Raw genomic sequence first — 25,146 nt, 5'->3', positions numbered from 1 at the left:
AGTGTAAGGAACGTCAATAAAAGGCGGGGTCAACGGGTGGCCTGATTTATTTGTAAAGATGTTTTAAATCTGTTATATTAATCTACTCACTATTTGGTCATCAAATATTCTCTGTAACGAGACACATCAAATGCTACAATAAGTATCAACTGACATATTTATTTTGTTCAGAAATAATTATATTTCTGGCAAAGGTATTTGTGAATCTTCTTCAACGAACCGTTCTAGGATCTTAGACAGTGTCATACGAAATATGGGTCTATTATCTATTAACTGCAACTAAGTATTACACGTAAAAATGACAGGTACAGGCCGTATTTTGAAAATCGGCTATCATTTTAACTAAAACTAGCTTTTACCCGCGACTTTGTCCGCGCGGAATAAAAAGATAGAAAACGGGGTAAAAATTATCCTATGTCCGTTTCCTGGTTCTGAGCTGCCTGCCCACCAATTTTCAGTCAAATCGATTCAGCCGTTCTTGAGTTATAAATGGTGTAACTAATACGACTTTCTTTTATATATATAGATAATACAGATATGTAGTGCTCTGGATTTCCATTAAATTGGTGATATATCTTCGTCTATTTTGGATATCCATTAAATTGGATATATGAATGCGTAAATAGGTAAACCTAATAAGGTAAGGTAAAATAGTATTGAAAAGTATACATTTATAATTTTGATTTCTATTAAATTAGAGATATTCTAAACTATTTTATTACGTTGTACAAAATGAAATTCATTAGATTGAATTTAATGTGTCTCGGACTTCTTTTGAATAAGAAGCATAAGTAAAAAACAAAAGAACTTTTATTAAATTGAAGGTATTTTAGATTTTAGATTTAAATCGAACATTTTCAGTAGGAAGCAGCTGATATTGCAACGACTGCTAAAAAGAGAGGTACATTATTACAATAGCGAAGATAATTTGTTTGTTTACAACAAAAAAAGTATACGCTAAAACGAGAAAAAATGAAGAAAGAGATAGAATAATTGTGTTAGTGTAATTATGATTTTTGCGTATATCGAAAGATTGTTTTAAAATTAATAGAATGTCGTTGAAAATAAGTCAAAACATATTCTTACTAATTGACTATAACGATTTTATAGGTGATAAGAAAGATAGAAGACATCACCCGCAATCGGTTGTTTTCGTTATGTCGTGGTCATGTGACGTACACTCTGTACACTGAGAGCAATTTAACTTTATTTAACATATAACATTAGATCCGACGATATATCATTAGATGCTAGAAGTTATCGATGGCATCTCAGTTGTATAGTTTGATGCGTTGAGATGTGTCACTGGATTGGTTATATAGTTTATTTATCAATGTTACAATAAGTTCCCTCTGATGTTAAGAAGTGTTATTGATAAACCTATGGTAATAAATAAAAAAGTAGTTAATACTTAAGTCTGTTCGTGGGTCCTTAGCAAAAAATATATATATATTACCAAATTATACGTAAAATTAAATGTTCAATTGTGGGAGCATGAGCAAATGAATATCCGGGTGCAAATAGTAACAGATACATGTAAATACTGCACAAAAGTTTGATTATTTTCTTTTGAATATTACCAGGTCTCACAGTTTAATAGAAAATTTGTGTTGTCTAAATTTAGTTAACTCTAATTCCGTGACGTCGGAATGTCGATAAAAAAAAATGACTGAAAAGGTCATTTGTCCATCATTGTCAGTGTAGTATACAAGTGTGTGTAACTAGTGCTCGCTGTCATGTGTATTGTACAGGCAGTAGTACATCGGCCCAATCGTCTAAGTTTTATTTGAATTTAAAATATAACTAAACTATAGATAGGTTTAGCGTTCGTCCGTGTTTCGTAAGCGCGGAAAAAATATAGCCTAGGTTCTATTGATAGTCTCGACAAAATCGGTCCATGCGATTCGGAGATTATTCATATGGCCATTTGCCTGATTGTCCCTTATAATATTAACAAAAATTAACTTTAACTGTCAACTTTAACTTGCGTTAAATTTTCATCGATTAAAGGCTTTAACGATTAACGAACTTACATTTTTATTTAACGACTTAACGATTAACGAAGTTAACTTTTGATTAACTGTGCCCACCTGTGACCAGGACCATAACAGGTTCACAAATTATTAACATCCTGAAGGAACTCTTTAGTCGACTGGGCTATCCACATTCAATCACTGCAGATTGTAAATGAGCCAGCAGTTTGTAAATTAAGAGTTTAAAACTTTTTGTGAAGATTGCAACATTAAACTTTTTAGTACTGTTCCATATTGGCCGCAAATGAATGGGGAAATCGAGCTTCAAAATAGGGATATCTTAAAGTGCCTTAGAATAAGTGCAAGCGAAAAAAGAGACACGAATATAAGAGAAACATTATATTAGTATTTTATGATGTATAACTCTACTCCTCACTCAGTAACAGGAAAGACCCCTTCAGAACTTTTCTTTAAACGAAAGAATAGGGTTAAGATTCGATGCTACATGATATTATTATTATTCGGGTTTGTTTCAACATACAAAATTTTTCAATTATTTAATTCAATATTTTATTTTGACATTAAGCTTGAGTGTTGTTGATACGCCGGCTTGATAATACATCATGGCGTCGGCCGGAACGCTGCGTGATTAGTGAATTGATACATACTTAAACCAATGATCTTATGACTTATGATAACATTGATACTTAGTAAAGCAACAACTGCAATTCAAAAAGAAAAGGAAATGGATTAGCTAAGTGTGCATTTGACTAACACATAATTATCGTGATTAAATAGTAAATACTTTATTGGCATGGCCGTTTGGTTTATATGAAATTTATGCATAATAATGCATATTATTATGCAAAATAATGAGAAAAAAAAATTAGATTTCAACTTAATTTAAGGTTAATCTATATACTTTTCTTCGTACTATTCATGGCGATCATAGTATATCTTCGAGGGGAGTTCATTGCAGCCACTGATAGTGACAATGACTCACACTTTTGTTGTTTTGTTTTGTATTTTCTGTACTACAAAATATATCTAAATTATACGTAAAATGTTTGTTAGCAACAAGACCTACCGTTCTCCTATATCAGTTGTTAATTATTGCAGATATCCATTAAGTTGGTTGTACAGTCACATGCACGGAAATGTAAACATTGTTCTTGTTATGACGACATGACTTCTGATGGCGTTGTTCGATGAGTACATCATTTAATCAGATGATGTAAATTTCTTTTAATTTAATTAATTTAATTAATTTTTATGACTACCATTAGGTTTAGGTTTAAAGATCTTTATTAAAAAAAAAAAAAAAAAAAAAAACACAATGCTTCACTTACAATGAAAAAAAAAAGGAGTAGATATGATCGGAACCGTACCGCCGTGCGTAAACAACTTCTGAAAATCCGTGCTCGTAATTTTATTTAAAAAAAATAGTTATGAGTAATTGCATTTATTTAAAGTAATAGTTATAGTTTTTCTGTGCGTTGTAAGGAAGGTGTAAGTTTAAAGCGTTTGCTATAAACAAATGTTTTGTAAAGTTTTTAAATGTTATTAAACTATGCTGAACAATTATTGATATACCCGAAAAATAAATATGTATATCATACAGGCTTGCGGGTTAATACGTAATATAGATACAGAATACAGGATCAATATAAAGCAAAATAAACCTTAACACAACTATAGAAGAGAATCTAACTTGACAGAAATGACAAAGTTATATATGTAGAAAATATTGAGAGATTATTACAGTTCAGCGATGATTATGATTTAAGTTTATTTTTGAAAGCATTAATACTGTTACAATTCTTTATCTCGTCTGACAGTTGTTAAACATTTGAAGGCCTTCGAACGAAATAGTTTTATTCCATAGATAGTTCGCGGAGTAATAGATTTAATTTGTGTTTTTGTTACGTCAGTTATGTTTGTTATCTCTTTTTTCGAGTTTAATGTTAGACTTAATGTTTTTATTTGTTATGTTCATTATGAGAGTACAAGTCCTAAATTTAAACTTTGAGTGACATTAAGTAATTTTGTTTGTTATAAAGTTCATTAGTTGGAGTTCGGTAATCAAAAAATTAAATTGGTGGTAATGATTTTCAGTAGATGTGAATACATTAAATTGGATTAATACAGTGTCAATGAACACAGAGAATTCCATTCAATTGGAATTGAGGTTACCATTAAATTGGAAACACTTAGGTTACCATTAAATTGGAAACACTTAGGTTACCATTAAATTGGAAACACTTAGATTACCATTTAATTGGAAACAGTTAGGTTACCATTAAATTGGAAACAGTTCGGTTACCATTAAATTGGAAACACTTAGGTTACCATTAAATTGGAAACACTTAGATTACTATTAAATTGGAAACAGTTAGGTAACCATTAAATTGGAAACACTTAGATTACCATTTAATTGGAAACAGTTAGGTTACCATTAAATTGGAAACACTTAGATTACCATTAAATTGGAAACAGTTAGGTTACCATTAAATTGGAAACACTTAGATTACCATTAAATTGGAAACACTTAGATTACCATTGAATTGGAAACACTTAGATTACCATTTAATTGGAAACACTTAGATTACCATTAAATTGGAAACAGTTAGGTAACCATTAAATTGGAAACACTTAGATTACCATTAAATTGGAAACACTTAGATTACCATTAAATTGGAAACACTTAGATTACCATTTAATTGGAAACAGTTAGGTTACCATTAAATTGGAAACAGTTAGGTTACCACTAAATTGGAAACACTTAGGTTACCATTAAATTGGAAACACTTAGATTACCATTAAATTGGAAACAGTTAGGTTACCATTAAATTGGAAACAGTTAGGTTACCATTAAATTGGAAACACTTCGGTTACCATTAAATTGGAAACACTTCGGTTACCATTAAATTGGAAACACTTCGGTTACCATTAAATTGGAAACACTTCGGTTACCATTAAATTGGAAACACTTCGGTTACCATTAAATTGGAAACACTTCGGTTACCATTAAATTGGAAACACTTCGGTTACCATTAAATTGGAAACACTTCGGTTACCATTAAATTGGAAACACTTCGGTTACCATTAAATTGGAAACACTTCGGTTACCATTAAATTGGAAACACTTCGGTTACCATTAAATTGGAAACACTTCGGTTACCATTAAATTGGAAACACTTCGGTTACCATTAAATTGGAAACACTTCGGTTACCATCAAATTGGAAACACTTCGGTTACCATCAAATTGGAAACACTTCGGTTACCATTAAATTGGAACACTTCTATTGCTGACTACAGAGAATTCCATTCAATTGGAATTGAGGTTGCCCCAGAGGACTCGAAATTTATGTTAAAGAATTAGATAGGACAAACAAACTTGCAAGTACATTTATCTCTACGCCTCATGTAGTCGGAAAAACTACATGTCACGGTAAGGAATGAAGAAACTGGACAAATACTAAGAATGAACGTTACACATCTAAAAAGAGTGGAAGGGGAATGGAAATGTAATGGAAATTTAAATGAAGATACATCAAACATTAATGAATGAAACAATCTGGTTGGAAATTATTAATTTATAATTACAGTAAAAAAATATATATAAGATGTTTATTGAGTTGAAAATAATAATAAAATAAAACTTGTTAACAAGGAAGGGATGTAGTGTTTGTGTCTATGGAATAGATACAATTCACTGTCTCATGTACCACACTGGAAGGACAGCTGTCTCTGGGTAGTTGAGTGACGAACGCGGTACGAAGCGGACGTGCGCCTGCGCTCCAGTGTGGTAGTGGTGAGCCAGTGTCTGTCCTTAATCATCTTTAGGGACCCTATGGTCCTACAGTCGCATTTCGTGGTTTTCTTTTAAACTTATATGTAAATCGTTAACGATATCACCTACCCGAATATTTGTCCGTGTGTTTTTATAGCAAGGGGAAGAATTTATATTATTATTAATAAAATGGTACACATAATAAACATTAAATCTCTATCTTACTAATATTATAAATGCGAATGTTTAGATGGATGGACGGATGGATGATTGTTTGAAGGTATCTCCGAAACGGTTCAACTGGTATTAATGAAATTTGGCATAGATGTAGAACATAGTCTTGAAGAACACATAGGCTACTTATTACGTTTTTTTTTTTTAATTCCGCGCGGACGGAGTAGCGGGTGACAACTAGTATGTATATAAACGAAAGTAGTGTTAGTTACACTATTAAGAACTCAAGAACGGTTGAACCGATTTGGTTAAAAATTAGTGGGGAAGTAGCTTAGAACCAGGAGACGATAATATTTTAACCCGTTTTTGTTTTTTCTTAATTCCGCGCGGACAGAGTCGCGGGTAAAAGCTAGTATTAAATAATTACACTGTGCACATAGTTAGGATTTAAATCACGCGTTAATTACTTCATGACACTAGAGTAGAGTCTGTTAATGCCAGACTAAAAGTTCTATTAACATGAACTAGCACAACTTTTTCATACATACTTTACCCATTTGGTGGTCTACGAGTTATTACAGAGTTGTGTATAGTACGAATAGCGGAAAATTTTAACAGGTGATTTCAATTAAAACTTTGATGAATCAATTTAACATTCACAGTGCATTTAAAAAAGAAAAAAAATGAGGTTTATAAAACCTTGTGCGCTGACTGCACTTGAGTGGGATAAGGCCAAAGGATGATAATTTTATTAAATACTAGCTTTTACCCGCGACTCCGTCCGCGCGGAATAAAAAATAGAAAACGGGGTAAAAATTATCCTATGTCCGTTTCCTGGTTCTAAGCTACCTGCCCACCAATTTTCAGTCAAATCGATTCAGCCGTTCTTGAGTTATAAATAGTGTAACTAACACGATTTTCTTTTATATATATAGATTAAGCTGTAGTTTATTTTTTCTTATAAAACATTTTAAAAACTGACATCTGAATAATGGTTCGTATATTAAACACTCGAGTTATTTAGATCTAAAAATTTAGATCAGCCTATTACATTTGGAGACATTAAGTAACCTATAAACCAGACAAAGCATGGAGTAAAAGGACGAGAGTACACCTATCGAGTACACATCGTACAGAGTACATGTCGGAAAATATTGCAAACTTGGATTATGTCAATACTGTAATGTCTAAGGATTGAAAACAAAACATAAAACTCTTTTAAAGGGAATTTGATACCTACATCAAGTGAAAATACTCGTGAAGAAAATCAAATACTTTTTAACCTCACAACTCCCTTATGAATAAATGTAATTGCTTACTTGTAAAATTGAAACACGACTTTCGTGTCGGAAAAAAAAAAACCATCGAAGTCCCTTTAGAAGTTTATTATCGAAACAAATGCTCGGACGTCAATAAATATGTATATGACAGCGTTTTGGGGTTTGGGGAATAGAGAAATATGTAAAATATTCACCGGTGGACCCAAAAATGAAATAAATAATACATTATTCAGGAAACGGTACGAAATAATAGATACATTGGCCGCGTCGCCTAAAACTACGCGTCAAGGACTGCTTGTACTCGTAACACGGAGCTGTTTCAACTATGTACTACAACTGTCACATGTTACTGTAGATATAAAGTATGTTAATCTGATTTTTTTACCAAGTATTTCTAGAGTAGAAATGATTATATTTTTTACTATATTAAAATAAAACATCTTTTTATGACACTTAGATTCTTCGTTTTGTGATTTCTTTAAGTCTGAGAAATCTCAGAAACTTTTATTTGATATTTGAATTCCAATGAATTTGTAACACAACTGTGTTACAAACTCATTGTAAAAGCCTAATAAGACCTAACGTGAGCTATAAATAGGTAACTCGTATTCAGTACAACCACTCCAACACATACAAACGATAAGGGGAGGATCTAACAATATTTGCCAATAATGTAATAGAAAACGAGACACGCCGCTATTCTACTATCGGCAAAATACTCCAGATCTATTTTTAATGACTACCTAGAGGAAAACTATTTTATTTTCGAATGCATCGTTATTGATAGTTCATAGAGTAAATTAAATATCGATTATATTTGCAGTAAGACAACATCAAAAGTTAGAAATATTTTAATCTGTATTTCTGTTAATCTTAACAGTGTACGGCTGTCGTTAAATTGGGACACTTTTATTTTGGATTTACTGTGATTTGTAGCATCAATAGTCTAATGACTAAGGGTATGGATATTGGATATCGTGGTCGAGGATTCGAATCCATTCGACTATTCTCGTAAATAATATCCTAAATGGGTAAATGGTTATTAGAAAGTATGTTGAACCTTTCTGGAGATATCTTCTAACATACATCTACCCATTCATCCATCTCGATGAAATTTGGCACAGATATAGAACATAGTCTTGAAGAACACATAGAATACTTACTAAGTTTTTTTTAATACCGCCCGGGCGACAGTTAGTGATCCACACTAAACGAAAATTTATATAATGAGATAGAAATACTTAATGTTTATTTATTAAAGGATATTTGTACCGATATTTTGTGACATAAAAAGAATATTATGTCGGAACACGAACCGACAGTTACATAAATAGAAGCAACTAATTTATCCTGTTTTCTTTGTCCTCGTCACTGTTGTAGATTTTTATCACAGACCGAATAGTAATGTGTCTGTTTTTCAAATTATAGAATAATTACTGTAAGTAAATTGTGATAAACGTAGTGTTATGTAACAAAATTCCATAAAGAATTAGGTACACCTAAGATATAATTGTTAAAGGTTTGACAAAACTTGACAAGAAAAAGTTTTTTTTTATGATACTTTGTTTACATTTCAGGACCTCAATATCAAACTATAAAAAATGCGTACCTCATGAATACAGTCATTAAAGATAATCCAATGGCATCTAATATTAACCGGAAACATAAATATGATTTTAAAAATAATGCACCGTAAAATTAAAAGGGCTTTGAAAATTTGATACAAAGCACAAAACAAATCAGTAACGGCTCAAAAGTATTAAGAAAATAGTTCCATTTTCATCTCGACCTCCCTAAAAACGATTAATCATTGAACACCGCAAAATTGTTAAAAAAATACCCTCCCTTACTGCAAATCATGCACTCAAACACACAAACACACACGAACACACACAAAGGCACATCCAAGCTACATTCCATAAAGCACACCCGTCATATTTGCTTTTGTACTTAAAAGTGTTTTTCTGCTTTCCCCTTAAAGTATGGTCGTAGAGACAAAATTACCTCCCCTATTGAAAACCGAGGGGTAATTTTATGGCTTCCATAGTTTTCCTTCATACTGAATACAGAATGCGTATTCAATAAAGGTAAAATATAAGGCAGGGATACAGTTGAGGGGCATTGAAATGCTAAGATTTTTGCATCACATACATTTTACGATAAAGAGAACTTTTTTACCTTTTGGCAAAACGATGATATTAACATAATGCAAGCAATGTCTAGTTTGTAAAAATAGCCAAGGATTTATACAAGCTAAACTGTTCAAATAGTTCGCATTGTGTAGATCAATCCATATACACCCTTACACTTGAAGGCACCCACGTTATCGCTGTATAGAAATACTAACATCGGCAATTTATTCTAATCCTTTGCTTTGCGTTCGAGAAATGATGATGATCGTTTCATTCGTACTCGCGGTAACTCTGAAAGGATGTAGAACAGTAGTATTTTTAAACATTTTTTGGAACGAAGTTCCTTATCGCGCGTTGTGAAAGGGGGCTAGACGGAAAAAATTATTACGAAAAGTTGTCACGACACTTTTTGCTATAGTAAGTATGTTAACGACGAATGAGCGCTACTTCACCATGGCAACGACGTGACAATATATAACGAAAATTCATAGAAATAAAATGTACTTCTTGTGAAGACTTAAGTTTTTTATTCATAGAATAAACATTGGTTCCTTCACTAATTCATCGAAAGGAACTTCGTTCCATCCGGGTGTCCTTTGACACCTCTCAAGTTTTTTTTTTCATTGTTTTTCCATTCCATATTTTTAAGAAGACAAAGACTGATAATTTAGGTACTATAATTGTTTGAATTGTTTACATAAGTTCATGATCACACGGTTAAGGTAGTTTGTGAAGAATACCGTAATGTCAACACAAGTACTTTGTATAAGAAGTGATGACATAAAAAGCTCTCAATACCCACACCCCTTAAACTCGGAAGATTCCCACGCGAATGCCGCGGACAAACAAAATTTTAACACGCCTCGTCGTCATTCGAGATGATCCTTTTTCTTTTTTTTAATACTCAATGACAAGCGCTACTTCAACTTTCTTTTTTATAATTTAAAATTCCCATTTAAGAACATAAAATACGGGTTCAAATAAAATTTGAATTAAATTCGTTCACATAATTTCTGACAGTTTTAAATTTTCCTAATCACGTTAGAAACTGACGAAATTCATCATCGATCTGTGACTTCATTTACTTAATCTAAATTATAAACCAAACTTTGTATAATTAAGTGTGAAATAAAAAAAAATATTCCGCGCACACGTAATAAAAAACTTCACATTGTTACTTAATAGAAAAACAAATCGTCATCATCATCAACCTACCCTTAACCCTATGGAGGGTCGGCAAAGTATGTACTACTCCTCCATACATCTCTATCAGCCGTCATATCTGAATTTACCCCCTTCTTACGCATATCCTCTTTCACACAATCCATCCATACTTTCTTCGGTATTCCTCTACCTTTATAGCCATCCACATTCTATCTCATTACTTTTTTGTTTTGAACATCATCCCTCCGCATAACATGTCCAAACCACGCTAACCTTCTGCTCCTCAATTTCTCGATAACTGACGCTATAATAGAAAAACAAATCGTGTCATACTTATTTCACGGTCTCTCAAAATAAAATATTAAAAATGTTCAATTGAAGAGTTAAGTTTTTGAACCATTTTCGAATAGACTTAATGAATGACCTGTTTCGTTCATTCAAAGTTAAATTCATTCATTCGGAAAGTTGGTCATAAGTACTCTACTTGGCGCAGCTCTATAATACAGCTGTAGAGAGGGTTCGCTTCGTGAATATTTTTACACGCGATTACTTTAAATATCAATTAGTGAAAAAAATATTTTATTTTGTAACAACTTGTGTTTGCAAAATACTCATATATGGACATAATTCATTAAGGTGAGCACAGTAAAAGAATTTTTCAAAATACACCACGCAATAAAACACAAAGGCCAAATACTTAAAACTGATAAAAGTAAAAAGGCAATAATCCCTACGAGAAAACTACTAATTTAAATTTTCTGTATTTTCAGGCCGAATTACACTGAATAATATTCTATAATCACTATCACTTAATATAAATTTAGAAGGTACCTCTTTGTGAAATGCCTTTTTTCATAATAATTTTGTTTTCATTTGCATAATTAAAAAAAAAACACATCGAAGGAGAAGTTTTGATAGAAATTGTTGCGACTGGTGATATTAAATAATGAATTAATAGTATTCTAGAAAAAATAATTTCCTTGAAATAGGTTTCTCTCTATGATTTCCTTCGAAGATAAATACTAAATTAAATCAAGCTTTCTTTTCGGTCAGTATCAAAAAAGTACCACAAGGCCTTTGTTGGACTGTATCTGACTTATCATTTCTTTTTAGTGTTTTATTTCACTGGGTCGCTAATAGTCGCACTATATTTTTGTTTAGGGGAAATAAATAAATTTAATACTGGCCATCTGGTAGACGATAATAGTAAGATAAAAGAAACAAAAGTTACCAATTAAAATACGTATACTTCGTAAGTCACATAACTACGGTGGCGACCCAATTATATCGCAGATAATAGAACGCGCACGTACAATGCTACGGTTGTATTCGGGTGCAATGCTAGCTTCACACGACGGAAGATCAGTAACACAGAGCAGTAGACATTGCAGTAATGATATTGTTTGAAAGACTGTATACAAGGGACAATGTCAATACAGTACTGAAACCAAAGACAAATTATCATATAAATTAATAATTTCGTGATAAGCAGGTTTATTTCTCATTTATCTCTAGCGATAAATCTCATCGAATGTAACTTTATCTAGGGGATTGTTCTGATTCACATTGTGGTTTCGAATAATAGCATTACTATTCTGTTTTACTGTTCTGCCTCAGTGTGTTGCCATCGTGTGAAACCAACATAACTCTTGATTGTGTTCAACAAAACACCCAAACACCCTCTATGTGCATTCAAAATGTTCACAGCGTGAATCTCGTCACGATCTTAATTTGATCATAATTGGAATTCAATGACGATTCATTATTAATTTGTCAGATATGCGACCCGTGTGAAATGAAAATCCGTAAGCATCTAACAATCATGAATGCATAGTCGAGGATCTTTATTTCCTACCCGTAACAGTTCAACTCCATTTAATATAATTAGATTAAAAACTTATCAGAACATAATATAAATGTGCCAAATTAAAGCTCTTATGATGACAGTTGCAGTCAATTTAATATTAGAACGTAAATGGAAAGCAAAGGACAATGGGCAAATTTGTATGGAGTCTGGGCTAAATGCTCAACAGTGATGAAAGCCATGCCATTTGAAAGATTATGGGGTGTTATTTAATTCATACTATGGCAGCCATGTCAAAATCGAGTGCGAACATGGTGTTTTCGAGCATTCAAAAATATAATAATTACTATGGGAGTTAGTAGCATTATCGTGTTGTGTTTTATATTTAAGAGAAAAAAACAACATGTTTGTTTGTTTATTGCTCTATTATCATTTATTACATAGATTTAAACATTTTTTTCGAACTACAATAATACTTTAATAATATACAAACATCTGTTACATTTTTGTTTCGGTAAAAAAACAAAATTGTAACAGATTTTATTAAATGTAACAATACTACTGTAATAATAATGTATAAAACACAACACGCTAATGCTACTAACTCCCATAGTAATTATTATATTTTTGAATGCTCGAAAACACCATGTTCGCACTCGATTTCGACATGGCTGCCATAGTATGAATTAAATAACACCCCATAATCTTTCAAATGGCATGGCTTTCATCACTGTTGAGATCTTGGCCCAAAATGCCCATTGTCCTTTAATTGTGTAACGCTTATATTTATATTTTAATACTCCGTACGCGCGGAATTAGAAAAAAACATAATAAGTAGCCGATGTGTTCTACCAGACTATCATCTACGTCAATGCCAAATGTCATTTAGATCCGTTGAGCCGTTCTGTAGATACAATCAAACAAACATCCATCCATCTAAACATTCGCATTTATAATATTAGTAAGATGTATCTAGTTAATTAGGTAAATGTGTCAAAAATTATTACTGCAAAATGTTCTCATATTACCAGCTCAATGAATATTAGGCTGTATTTCTCTGATCTTAAGGACGTTTTTCCAGTAATAAATTTAACTCTAATGTAGATCTTATATGAGTACTGGAGTGATATATATTACAAAAACAAGCGTACCGTGAAAGAGGGGACATTTCCAAGCCACTGAATACTATTTAAAATAAAACTATTACAGAATTGTTGTTACGGTGCGTTTCCACTGTTGAAACACATATTGCGATCCCTTGAAAGTAAGTAGTGACCTTTACAATGGTTTGAGTTTATCTACTTGTTGGAAAATATTAGTAAAGATTTTATATTCTAAGAATTATGTAAATAATCAGATCTTATTACCTAGTACAAGAATTAAAAATAAACTTTTTGCGTACTACGAGTATGTAAAGATCTGTTTAAAATAATATTCAGTCAAATTTTTATAATCAAATAGACTTTTTAATACAATTTAAGCTGGGTATTATAAACAAAGCCAAGAGAGAAATAGACACGACATTGTTCCGCCATTGAAATAAAGCAAATGGTTTGAACATTTTATTTGTTAATATTAGCGTACTCTAATAGAAATGGCTCGAGAAATTTTTCATTTCGTAATAAAGTCCCTTATTGTACAATCTCCATGTTGGCATAATGCAAAATGTTTTTCTTTTTTTTTTCTAAATTTATTTGAAAAGTTTTATAAATAATCACATGATAATTTAATCTAATTTAATTTATATCAAAAATAAGTGAGGTAATAAAACAAAACTTCTTATCTTATTAATAAAATGGTGCACTTCGTAGCCGCATTATCTAAAAAAGCTTAGTCCGGAAACGAACGATGCTCATGAGCTTTCTAAAGCTCGCATTAATTCAGTTAGAATTTAAGAAGTCTTTTCATTCGATAACACTTCTCTCTCTATTCTCACTCCGATCTAACTTGCCATTCTTTTACTGTGCCTTGATTTTTCTAAGTTCGCAATTTCTCACAGGAAGTGCTCGTTAAAACTTAGAGTGCTTCTTTACTTCTAATTACTTGGTTTTGTGGAGGATTTTTGCATTTTTTTTTACTTTAAAAGAAAGAAATAAACTAACTGTAACTTGAAAACAGCTGAACCATGGAATAAACCACTTCAAAGAATTTTAGTAAAAAAATTCAATATATGTAAAAAACCAAAAATTTTAACTAAAAAACTTTATTACTAATAATCTAACCAAAATTTTACGAAGAAAATACTAGTTGCGGGTACTTAATTCGACTAAAGCTTATTATGTAATACAAAAGAAGTATTTTCGATTTTTAATTTTAAAAAAATGGTGTGAAATAACACACATGTTACAGAGAATCTTCATGTTCCGGTACAATAATATACTTGTGTGATTTGCGCCGTGCCGCAAGGGCGCAGCCTTGCATACTGCACTCCACACCCTTCATACAGCGTACCTGCGCCTCGCAACGAGGTGTGACCGATAGGGTTGCTAATCAACTTGTAATTAAAAAATTATTAGATTAAAAAATTATTTTAATTTTAAAGCTAAATAGCAATAATCAAAATTATAGTTTAATTTATTTGACATTTTTTTTATTAATTTTGAATAATTTTTGTAGAAAAAATTATTTATTAAATAAGATTAAATTTAACATATGAAACCCCAGAAATATACTATAATTATTTTATAATTAATAAATCAAATTTATATAATTTTGATTTTTTTCTACAGAAGATTTTTGTCAACCCTATATGAAACATCGAATAAAGGATTTCATAGAACAGCTGATATTTTAATAAACTACGTTACTTATACACAGGTCATTGAACATTGAAAAATATACTTTAAATGTTAATCGTCACTACCATAATGTGTTTCCACTGTAAAAATACTTGTATAACAACATGTTAGATACCTTTGAAGACTGTGTTTTACAGATGAATGTGATGAACTTTATGATATGATACCTGTGAGTTAACTGCTTTCCAAAATTACTCTATGGACTGACCGTCCTATGAAAAGAGGCATAGAAAAAAATTAGGTTAAATCCACATAAACCTGATTAGTTTACTCTCTGAACATTTAATATATAATTTAGTTCTTTGTTACGTGAATTGATGATGTAAAAATTAAATGTGTACTAATTTTAAATGGGACATATATGTTACAACGTATTAAGTAGTATGTAGTTTTCCATGCTTTCTACACTGTTATAAAAAGTTTTATATATTATAATCTATGGATGCGTCTTTTAGTTAGAAATTTTCCAGTCTGTTTGACTTAAAGTTGAGAATAGTGTTACTGTATCGAGCTGTATGCTTATACGAGAGTTACAAAGTACATTTTCTATACGCAAAGTGCTGCATCAGATAAATGAAATGCATTCATGTTTTTGTTATCCAAGTATCAGTGCAGTGGAGTTATGGGGTTACATTTGTTTTTCTTAGCAAAATTCCCTATTATCGTATAAACATTTTGAGACTAGACCAAAAAGTACACATATTATAAAGATGTTATATTCTGTGGATGGAAATGATGTTGAATGTTTTTGAGTGCGGGAGGCCTAACTTTAGTCCATATTCCCTTCCCACCCTTTTCTTATAAGGAAAGGATAAGGAGGAGATGAACGTACAGAAAGAGCATATATCCTCTTCCTATGCGTTCTCTCCTCTTTCGATTAAAGGTCGGCAATACATCTGCAATTGTGGTTGTCTATGGGCAGCGGTCGCTTCACTATTTTGGCGTATACAGGTGACCGTTTGCTCGTTTGCCATCTTATGACATAAATTAAAAAAAAACTGATATGTATATGTATAAGTATAAAATACTTAGGATTAAGTTACCATTAATAATAAAAATCTTAAAAAAATTCTCCAATTTATTTTACCGTAATAGTACAAAAAATTATATTAAAAAACTATTAAAGAAATTTCACAAAAATAACAGACAGCAAATCTACGTTAAAATGTTAAAACGATAATTAAAATTTCAAACGTAGGAAACATTTTTTTCATTGCAAGACCTAAAAAAAAAAACTTATCAAGAACTCTGCTAACATTTTAAATTAGCATTTCATATATGCCAGCTCGTAATTAGTGGCTCGTATTCCTTTTGTTCTATTCTATTCTTAATGATATGTAGCTGGTGTGCTTAGCGCGTCGCGACAAGCGGAACTAGCATTATATTGCATGGATACGACGCCCTCTCCAACTCACCACAACACTTCTATGATTTAAAACTAAATTTTGAGATATTTTTTTGGCATTCATATCAGCCAGTTGGCTATTGACAATGTTTTATAAATTTAAGAATATGCATGCTGTTGATGTACATTTTTTATTAAATAAAAAAAATCACTAAATTGATGACTCCTTAGATAAATTGATAAAATATCCAAGGAATTAAATTCAAATACTAATTCTTTCCTTTTGTTAAGTATCTATTTGTATACATTACTATAATTCAACCAAAGATATAGATAATCTAATGTTCTCATTTGTAAGTTTCAAAAATATATATTTAAGAATTGAGGTCTATTTAAAATGACTATATATCTATCGTATATTAATTGTAGATATCTTTGGTTTTAGAAACAAATGGTTCCGGTGAGTTGCGTTATTGTATTTTTTATTTATTAAATAATAAAAATAAAGGACTTACCAACTATTTCCATAACAATAAACAGGAACACTATCGGAACAATGTTTTTATATTCCATATTGGCCCTTCTTTACGCACCAGTGCACTTGAAACTCCAACCCTTATGTTATTACACGTTTATACATATTAAAAAAAAAACAATTTACTTATTTCTACTTAAATAATGAAAAGTAATTTTTATATTATGCTACGTTCTTTTCGCGTTAAAAGTTCGTAAGAATTCTATCACACGTGCGTACACTTCGCGTTCAAAGTTCGAAATGCACGTTGAAACTCGAGAACCACCGGAACCACAGCGGTTGAGCCGAACGACTGCACGCATCAAACTGCCGTACCGAAACGAACCTGTACCATAGCAGCACATGCGATATGATACTATAATGTACAATTAGCGATAAATAATAATAAAAAATTAAATAATTCCTCTTGGTTAGCTCATGATTTGTATACAGGGGGAGCAAATTATTTGTTTGATAAATATTTTATATAATATTGGTGAAATATTCAAGAAGGAATTAAGAGCACACGAATCTGACGTTCATGTGTGCGTAGATGGATGAATGAGAAATGAGCGTGAGTTGGTTGTGCCAGGACCGCATCAAAAGGATGTCCGTCTCTGCCTCCCCCGTCTGGGTTACGATCATGAGTTGTGATTTTTTTCTTTTGTTTTAAATGCTTACCATAGAAAAGTTTTTGAAACTGAATAAAATAAAAAAATCTGAATGAAATCTAGTGGAACATCGAACGGAAGCTTGATCGTCACTTATTCAAATAATAAAAAAAAACACTATATTACTGCAAAAACCGCGTTTGTGTCTTGATACCATCTTTTGGGTCAGTAAGTACGTTATGAGATACTGTGACAACAATAGTTTAAGAATAGTCGCGATGAACTTGGAACCTTTATATAGCGATTGAAAAGCACGTCTTTGTATTGTTTGCGATGTCAGAAGAATAATTAAAAAAGACAACGATGAAAGATCTGTGCTGTAATCTGAAGGTCAACGACCTTCTTTTTATATCAGTTTCTATAAATTATTAAGATTTTATGTTGAATTAATATCTTAAATAAGTATGTACTAAGTTACGTTTTGGAAAACCTAAGATTCTATTGTAAATTCATGTTCCTTAAAAGTATTATACTTTATACTAGCGGTCGCAGGCGCATGGTTCATCAGTGCAAAAAACTAACACACATCGGCTACCTTCCCATCAAAATTCCGTTAAAATCGGTCCACCTGTTCCGAAGATTACGCGGAACAAACGCTACCTTGTACTCGTAATTAGACACATAGACAAAAATATTTAAAAAAAAAATTACTACCAGTAACACAAATACATTGCGTGTACAAAATATGAATTTTTATCTCGATATTACATACAGACACTCCAATTTTTTATTAAATGTATATATTAGTTAAATCAACTTAAGATTAAATTAAAGCATAAAGTATAAAATAAATTGTTATGTATAAAAGTACGTCAAGAAAAGTTCTACTTGAACATGACGTTGGTTTTTTAATTTTAAAATACCACTGCCTTTTTTACATATTCGTAGCCCCATCTACACAAAGAATAGGAAAATGTAAAAAATATTGTCACTTTTCTAACAAGTAATGCCATCTCGTGGCAGAAACTTTTAATTTGAATATTTTATAACTTGTCTTCGTAAAGTATTGCCATCTATTGTCGAAGAGATGAATCTCAATCCAGAAAGTTCTATAAATTGTCTTTTTAATTTGTCTCGGCAGTGGAAAACCTCTTGTAACACCTATTATTGCACCTAACAATTTTTTTATATATGTGGCAAATAAACGTGCGGCCACATGAATTCGCCGAAATACAGAAAGGACCGGTGTCCATAGACATCTGCCATTGCAGATACGATGCTACCTTTAATCGACGGAGGAGGGGACGCACAGAAATAGGATATTCCCCTTTTACCTGCGAAGAAATTCAAAAATATGTGTGAAGTCAACCAACCCACAGTGGACCAGCGTGGTTAACTATGGCCTAGACACCCCTAACTTAGGATAGGTAGGTATTAGAGCTTATGATAAATGAATGACACAAAGTTTCAAGTTTCAACATTCATAATTTATTAAAATGTAAAACTTATAAGAAACATTATTGATAGGTACATTATGATTGTTTTATAAAAAAAAAAATATTTCCATACTCCAAGGTTTTCATTAGATTTTTGACGGTGACTTTATATTTAAAATAGCGAGATTTAAAAGACCGACCATTTTAATATGAGCCAGACGAAACCTAACATTAAAGATTTCATTTCTGCTACAAAGACGCGCTCCTTGTATAAAGGAAAATTTATAAAAAGATGCTTTAAATCTTATTACAAGATATCAAAGGATGATTACATTTTGAACGTTCTTGTTTAATATTTAATATCGTAATTTCTTAAGCTACATAAACATCCATTACATATTATTTTTCCCACAATTCATTCTTTTGTTTTTCTTATGCCAACGAAAGTCACTGCAACGCCTCAGAGTCGCCTTATGCTATACCTAAATCTACTTTTTTTATATAAGAGAAGGGGGCAAACGAGCAACAGACCGCCTAAAGTTATTTGATCCGACGCCCATGGACATCCGCTACGCCAGAGGAATCGCAGATACGTTGCCGGCCTTTAAGGTATATGCTCTTTTCTTGAAGGTCCCTAAGTCGTTACTATTTGGAAATACCTCTGAATACTACTAATAATACTCTGATAGTGAGTTTGAATTTTTCTTCTATTTCTCTCATCTTTTATTATTATCCATTTAAAATATTGATTCAACAGTTTTCCTTATATTTCACAAGAATACTCTCGAAGTAACTCCTTACACGAGCCGATTTTCTATTAATAAGTACGATAAGGTCGTTGTTAGGACAACGGTGTTACCTTCGACTTTTCCAATAATGGCCAGCTAATTAGTTTTTTTTTTCTAATAATAACAATTCGTAAGATGTCTATAATTGGGTTCTGTTTATTTTTTATATTTAAAAACAGATTATTGATACTCGTTAAAATAATTTCAAGAAAATTAATTTGCAAATTGTTTTAATAAGTACATACTACTATTTTTAAAGATAATAATTTTTGTCTGAATTAATGCGATTTTCTGTTCGTCTTGCCTTTCTTTTACCATTGGCAAACACCTATACGAAAACAAATTGTTATAACCTTCGTCAGTGGGAACCCACGTTAAATAAGATAAACAGAAAAAGTTGTTGACATAGCTATAAAGCTATGTTACAATTCAAAGAAAATGTTCTCTTTCTCAACATATTTTTGGCTAAATTGCTACAAAACGTGAATAGAAATTGGCAAGGTAAAAAACGTTGTTAGGTTTCATGAGCCGATTCAACGTGACTCAATTATCCCTAATGAAGTATTCATTTTGATTTTCTAAGAAGCACAACAAATGGTTATTGAAGCTTAAATTATTTCATCGAATTATGTATTTTATTTATACTATCTATTGCCCGCGACTTCGTTCTTGCGGAAATAAAAATAAAAATAAATCATTTTTGTGGATAACAATCCTTTATACTATCCTTAACTTATAATCTACCTCTGTTCCTCATCAAGATCCTTTCAGATTTTCTGGCGTTATGAAATAACAAACATCTGTACAAACTTTCGCATATTATATTAGATTGGTAGATATATACTGGAATATTTTATGGCTATTACACTTACAATCAGACAAATTACGACCATTTGGAGTTATTGATACAATATTTTATCATTAAAGATTGACGCAAACATCTAAATTATGATTAGATCGATTCGAAGACTTACTAATTTTTATCATTAGTTATTGGCAATTCAGGCTTGGTTTGTTAAAGAAGATTTTGACCTTTTTTATCAAAGGTTAAATTAATAAGTCTTCCTATTCGTCAGTGCAGAATTAAAAAAAGATGTTCCCGTCCAAGTCCCGTCAAATTCGGTCCGACCGTTCCGGAGATTACCTGGGACAAACGCGGCCTTGCGGAACATGCAAACATTTTAAAAATTATATTGTTTTCAGAAACACTAATACATCATGTGTACGAATTTATTTTTCAACATTACATACAGACCTTCCAATTTCGTTAATATTATATACAGTCAAAATCTGTTATAACGACATCGAAGGGACTACTCATATTGAGTCGTAAAAACCGATAGTTGTAACAACCGGTGACAGGTTTTAATAGGAAAGATATGTATATAACATTCAGCCAGGAACTTTGATTTTGGTCAATTTAACCGGTATGTTGTTCTAAACGATGTCGCCATAAACGGTTTTGACTGTAGATCATATAGATATTTATTTTTTTCTGATCTAAATGTAGACACTTATAACTAGTCTAAAAGAACATCTTGGCTAAAAGGAATATACCTATAGATTTAAAGACAACGTTCTTTGAAATCCTTTAATTTTTGAATTTCAATTTACGGAGAATGAAACGGACTGAGGGTTATTCAATGAAGGAACGGAGCACGTAATAAGCTTGATATCTTTTTAGATCTCGTTGCAAAGAACTCACGCAAAAGAATATAAAAGTTTGTATTTACAGTAGTTTTAATTTAAATAAACAGAGTAAAATATACTGAGAAGTAACATAATTAGTAGTCAGAGACTTTTAATTCATACTTAAGTATACGACAATTACTAAATTTACACTAATGATCTTTAATAGTGATCAATTAATAACTTAAATGAGACAGTATATTATACTTCGATAATGTATTAAAAAGAAAGTTAAGTAAAAAAAATAATAGTCAATTAATCATGGTTAACCATGAAGAATTGTAAACGGCTCACCGCTTTGAGGTTTATTCGTACTACGTTGCGGTTACAGACCGAACGTAGCGATTACTCGTAGCACCGTAGCTCCACTACAGTTAGCCACATTGGTAATATAAGCACTTTGTGAATTGTACTATTGGTCATATACAGCAGCGTTGTTGCTCTACGTACGCGGTCAACCGCAAACCTCAACACTCTGCTAACTGTATGTTACCAGTCACATTTAGCTAATGGCTAACTGCTCAATGTGTATGAGTTTAAATATGTAATGAAACCAAATATTAATTCATATAATAAATTAATTAAAATCTTGAACACCCAATCTGTTTGTTTTATTAAATGACACATTATTTTTTTTGTTAAGGTGACAGACGAGTAGATAAGACAGGAAACGACTTCACGAGTTACTTAAATATTTCTACTACTACTAGACATCTCAACGTTATGTAGTCTATTTAGTTATCAGACAAAATACATAGATGGATATTAATTTTAAGACGATTTATACTTTGTCTAGTTATTGTAACAAGGGCGATGAAGTGCAGACAAACTTCATAACAACTATAACTTCTCGTACAGTCGCGTCCATTAACTACTTAATGATGATTTTAAGCCTTTGCGCGTTGGCTCAAAGTCGACAATTTATTCAAAAGTTTATTGCACGTGACTGTACCGAAGGGTAGAGTGATCCGTGCCGCTCGACATATGTCTATATCAAATTAATTGTATACCACCGTCTGACATCACTGGCATCCGGGCTGCAGCGAGCCCCGGCCGTTGTCATGGCGACGTCGGGGTGCATCACAGCGCCCCGTCTGGGGTGGTAATCCGAAAATACGTTCCACGAAATTATTTCAAATTGTATTCGATGTTAACAACTTCCTAATAAACCTGCTTCGAATAGAAGAGGGATTTGCCAGACAGTTTAATTGGCGTATGATAGAAATATTATTTAATATCTCTGAATACAAATATAAATGTAATAATCTACGTATTTTATATAAATTTAAACAGGTGTTCAATAAAAGTAAAATAAAATCTTATTCTTATTTTATATATTTGACTAGGACCCTAACTGATTATGTAATCTTAAAAGTAATAAAAGTCCCGTCTCATTAATTAAACAGAAAAAAACTCTGATAACAATTTCCAATTTTATATTCATTAAAACTAGACTGAAGATTTTTTTAATAACTGAATAATGTACATTCGAACGCTTTTAAAATGAGCTATTTTTGTATAATACATAATGTATACGTAAGATATACTATAGGTATAATGGAAACAGAGAACTCCGCATATACAAAATGTAAAAATAAAATATCAAAGTTTAATAAATTTCATAAAAGCGACTCACACAAGTAAGCGCGTGTAAGTTATACGCCACACGTGTCCACTGCATCAAACAGCATCTCCCTGGAAAATGCCCGGACGAGGGGACCTATTTTAGTATCCGTTTTTACTTTGTGAGATATTATCGAAAAAAGGAGAAATGCGACAGCATATTTATTGTTAAAAGTGAAAATAATTAAGTATATAACGTATAGAATAAGGATTTATATATACCATTATATACTTGTATGTGCAATATGATATACAAGACTATATACCTACAAAAGAAATTAATTTAAAAATAAGACTATCATTAAGTATTAAATATTGCATCTCAAACAAGTACGTGCGGAGTGACCTTCAATATATAGTTAGAGTAATAAATCAAATCGACCTAAAAACTACTTGCCGAGTCCTGACTTCTTTTGGGACAGGTTTATTTTTACGAAAATTATTGAAATACAAAATTTATGAAATTTTAAAAATACTTTGCTTATTAAATAAATATATTGTAATTGCTAATTTTCAATAAAACAATTCGTTTTATTGCCTTTAAATTGATTAAAATGTATTCAAAAAAATGACGAAAACACCTGTACAAAAATACATAGTTAACCCTCATATCCCCATTAACTATACATTACTTATAATTATAATAATATCATTATAACGTATCTAAGTATCCCCTACCTTTTTTTTTACAAGGACGCTTATTCAACGTATTTAAAAAACCTTTCGATATAATATCGCACGCTTACTAATTGCCCCCTCATCGAGCGCCCGGCAGCGTTGATGCAACCATCTGCTAATAAACTCCTCATCGCTCTCATTTTCACGGGGCTTCATATTTGCCTTTGACGTTTATTTCGCGGAATTAAAATGTCATTTGTATTATTTGTTTTGAAGCTCCCTTTACGAGAACGCAAATTAAGTCTAGCATATTTCGTTCGCGCATTGAAGTGGAATATTCCCTTTCACTGAGCTTTTGAATTCATAATGAAGTTGTTGGAATGTGATTTTACATGGATAATTTATTAAGGTGAATTGATCACCTTTTTTATTTTGTCTATGTCTACACTGACAAGAATTTTTGTACATATAAGTATTTCCATTTCAGACCACTTACAAAATGAGCGACTTGAAATATTTTTGACTATATTTTATTTTGTTATTTTACTGCATAAATATTTAAATTAATACAATAATACATTTCAATAAAACCAAAATTTAGCTGACTGCTCGTATGTTACCTAATACTGTAAAAAAATATACTTACATCAAAAAAACTATCATCTTACACCATCGAACATAACAACAAAATTCTAAAACCTTTTAGTCTTCAGTGAATTGATGTTCATGCATACCCGTCCCTTCGTCCGCTCGTCGATAATTCCATTATCAAAGTCCTGTCAGCGGCAAAAATCGAACTTAATTATAGCGGCAAATGCACCGGGCGGTGCAACCCTTTGCCGGAAATTTTAATAACCAGTCCATTTAACTGAAAATATGTTTGACTGACAGCTTTTGATACCTAAGTGCTTCATGGTCGGTCAGTTCATGAACTCATTAACATTTCATTACAACTTAATATTACGTCTTTTACACAAAACGATGTAAATTATGGTATAACCACGAATATAAAAACTTACATCAGATACTGATGTAATAAAGAAGCCGATTTAAGTGCCTTCAGGCCAGGATTATTATTTATTTATTGCTTATATTATTAACATAATTTTCCTATAGATGGTGGGAGATATTGAAATTCTGGAAAAGTAAAGAATTCCCCACCATCGTCTTATAAGAAAGGATGGGAAGGGGAAGTAGATTTAACGGACGCATCCTCTATAAATTAAAAGAAATCAACGCAATTGCGGATGTCTATGGGCAGCGGTCGCTTCGCTATTTAGGCGGATTCAGGTAACCGTTTACCACCTTTTGATATAAAAAATAAGGTTGGAAAATAATAGATCAAACAGTTAAAACACTTTCTTACTCTGACACTCAGATACACAAGAAACTAGATGTAAATA

General features: G+C 31.7%; 1 protein-coding gene across 1 annotated transcript in view; it reads right to left on the bottom strand.

Annotated features, from left to right (window-relative positions):
• The window catches only part of LOC106717763 (hemicentin-1-like), a 38,971-nt gene extending 21,935 nt beyond the window's left edge, over window positions 1-17,036 (bottom strand). The window contains exon 1 of the mRNA XM_045680587.1: window positions 16,980-17,036. Coding sequence (XP_045536543.1) covers window positions 16,980-16,992 — 13 coding nt within the window. The 5' untranslated portion in view covers window positions 16,993-17,036. The remainder of the gene's footprint in view (window positions 1-16,979) is intronic.
• Between the last annotated feature and the right edge of the window lie 8,110 nt (window positions 17,037-25,146).

Source organism: Papilio machaon, chromosome 13 (assembly GCF_912999745.1).
Source record: "Papilio machaon chromosome 13, ilPapMach1.1, whole genome shotgun sequence".
NCBI classification, from domain to species: Eukaryota; Metazoa; Arthropoda; class Insecta; order Lepidoptera; family Papilionidae; genus Papilio; species Papilio machaon.
Note: the sequence above shows the minus strand (reverse complement) of the source record. Positions and strands in the feature narration are given on the sequence as shown.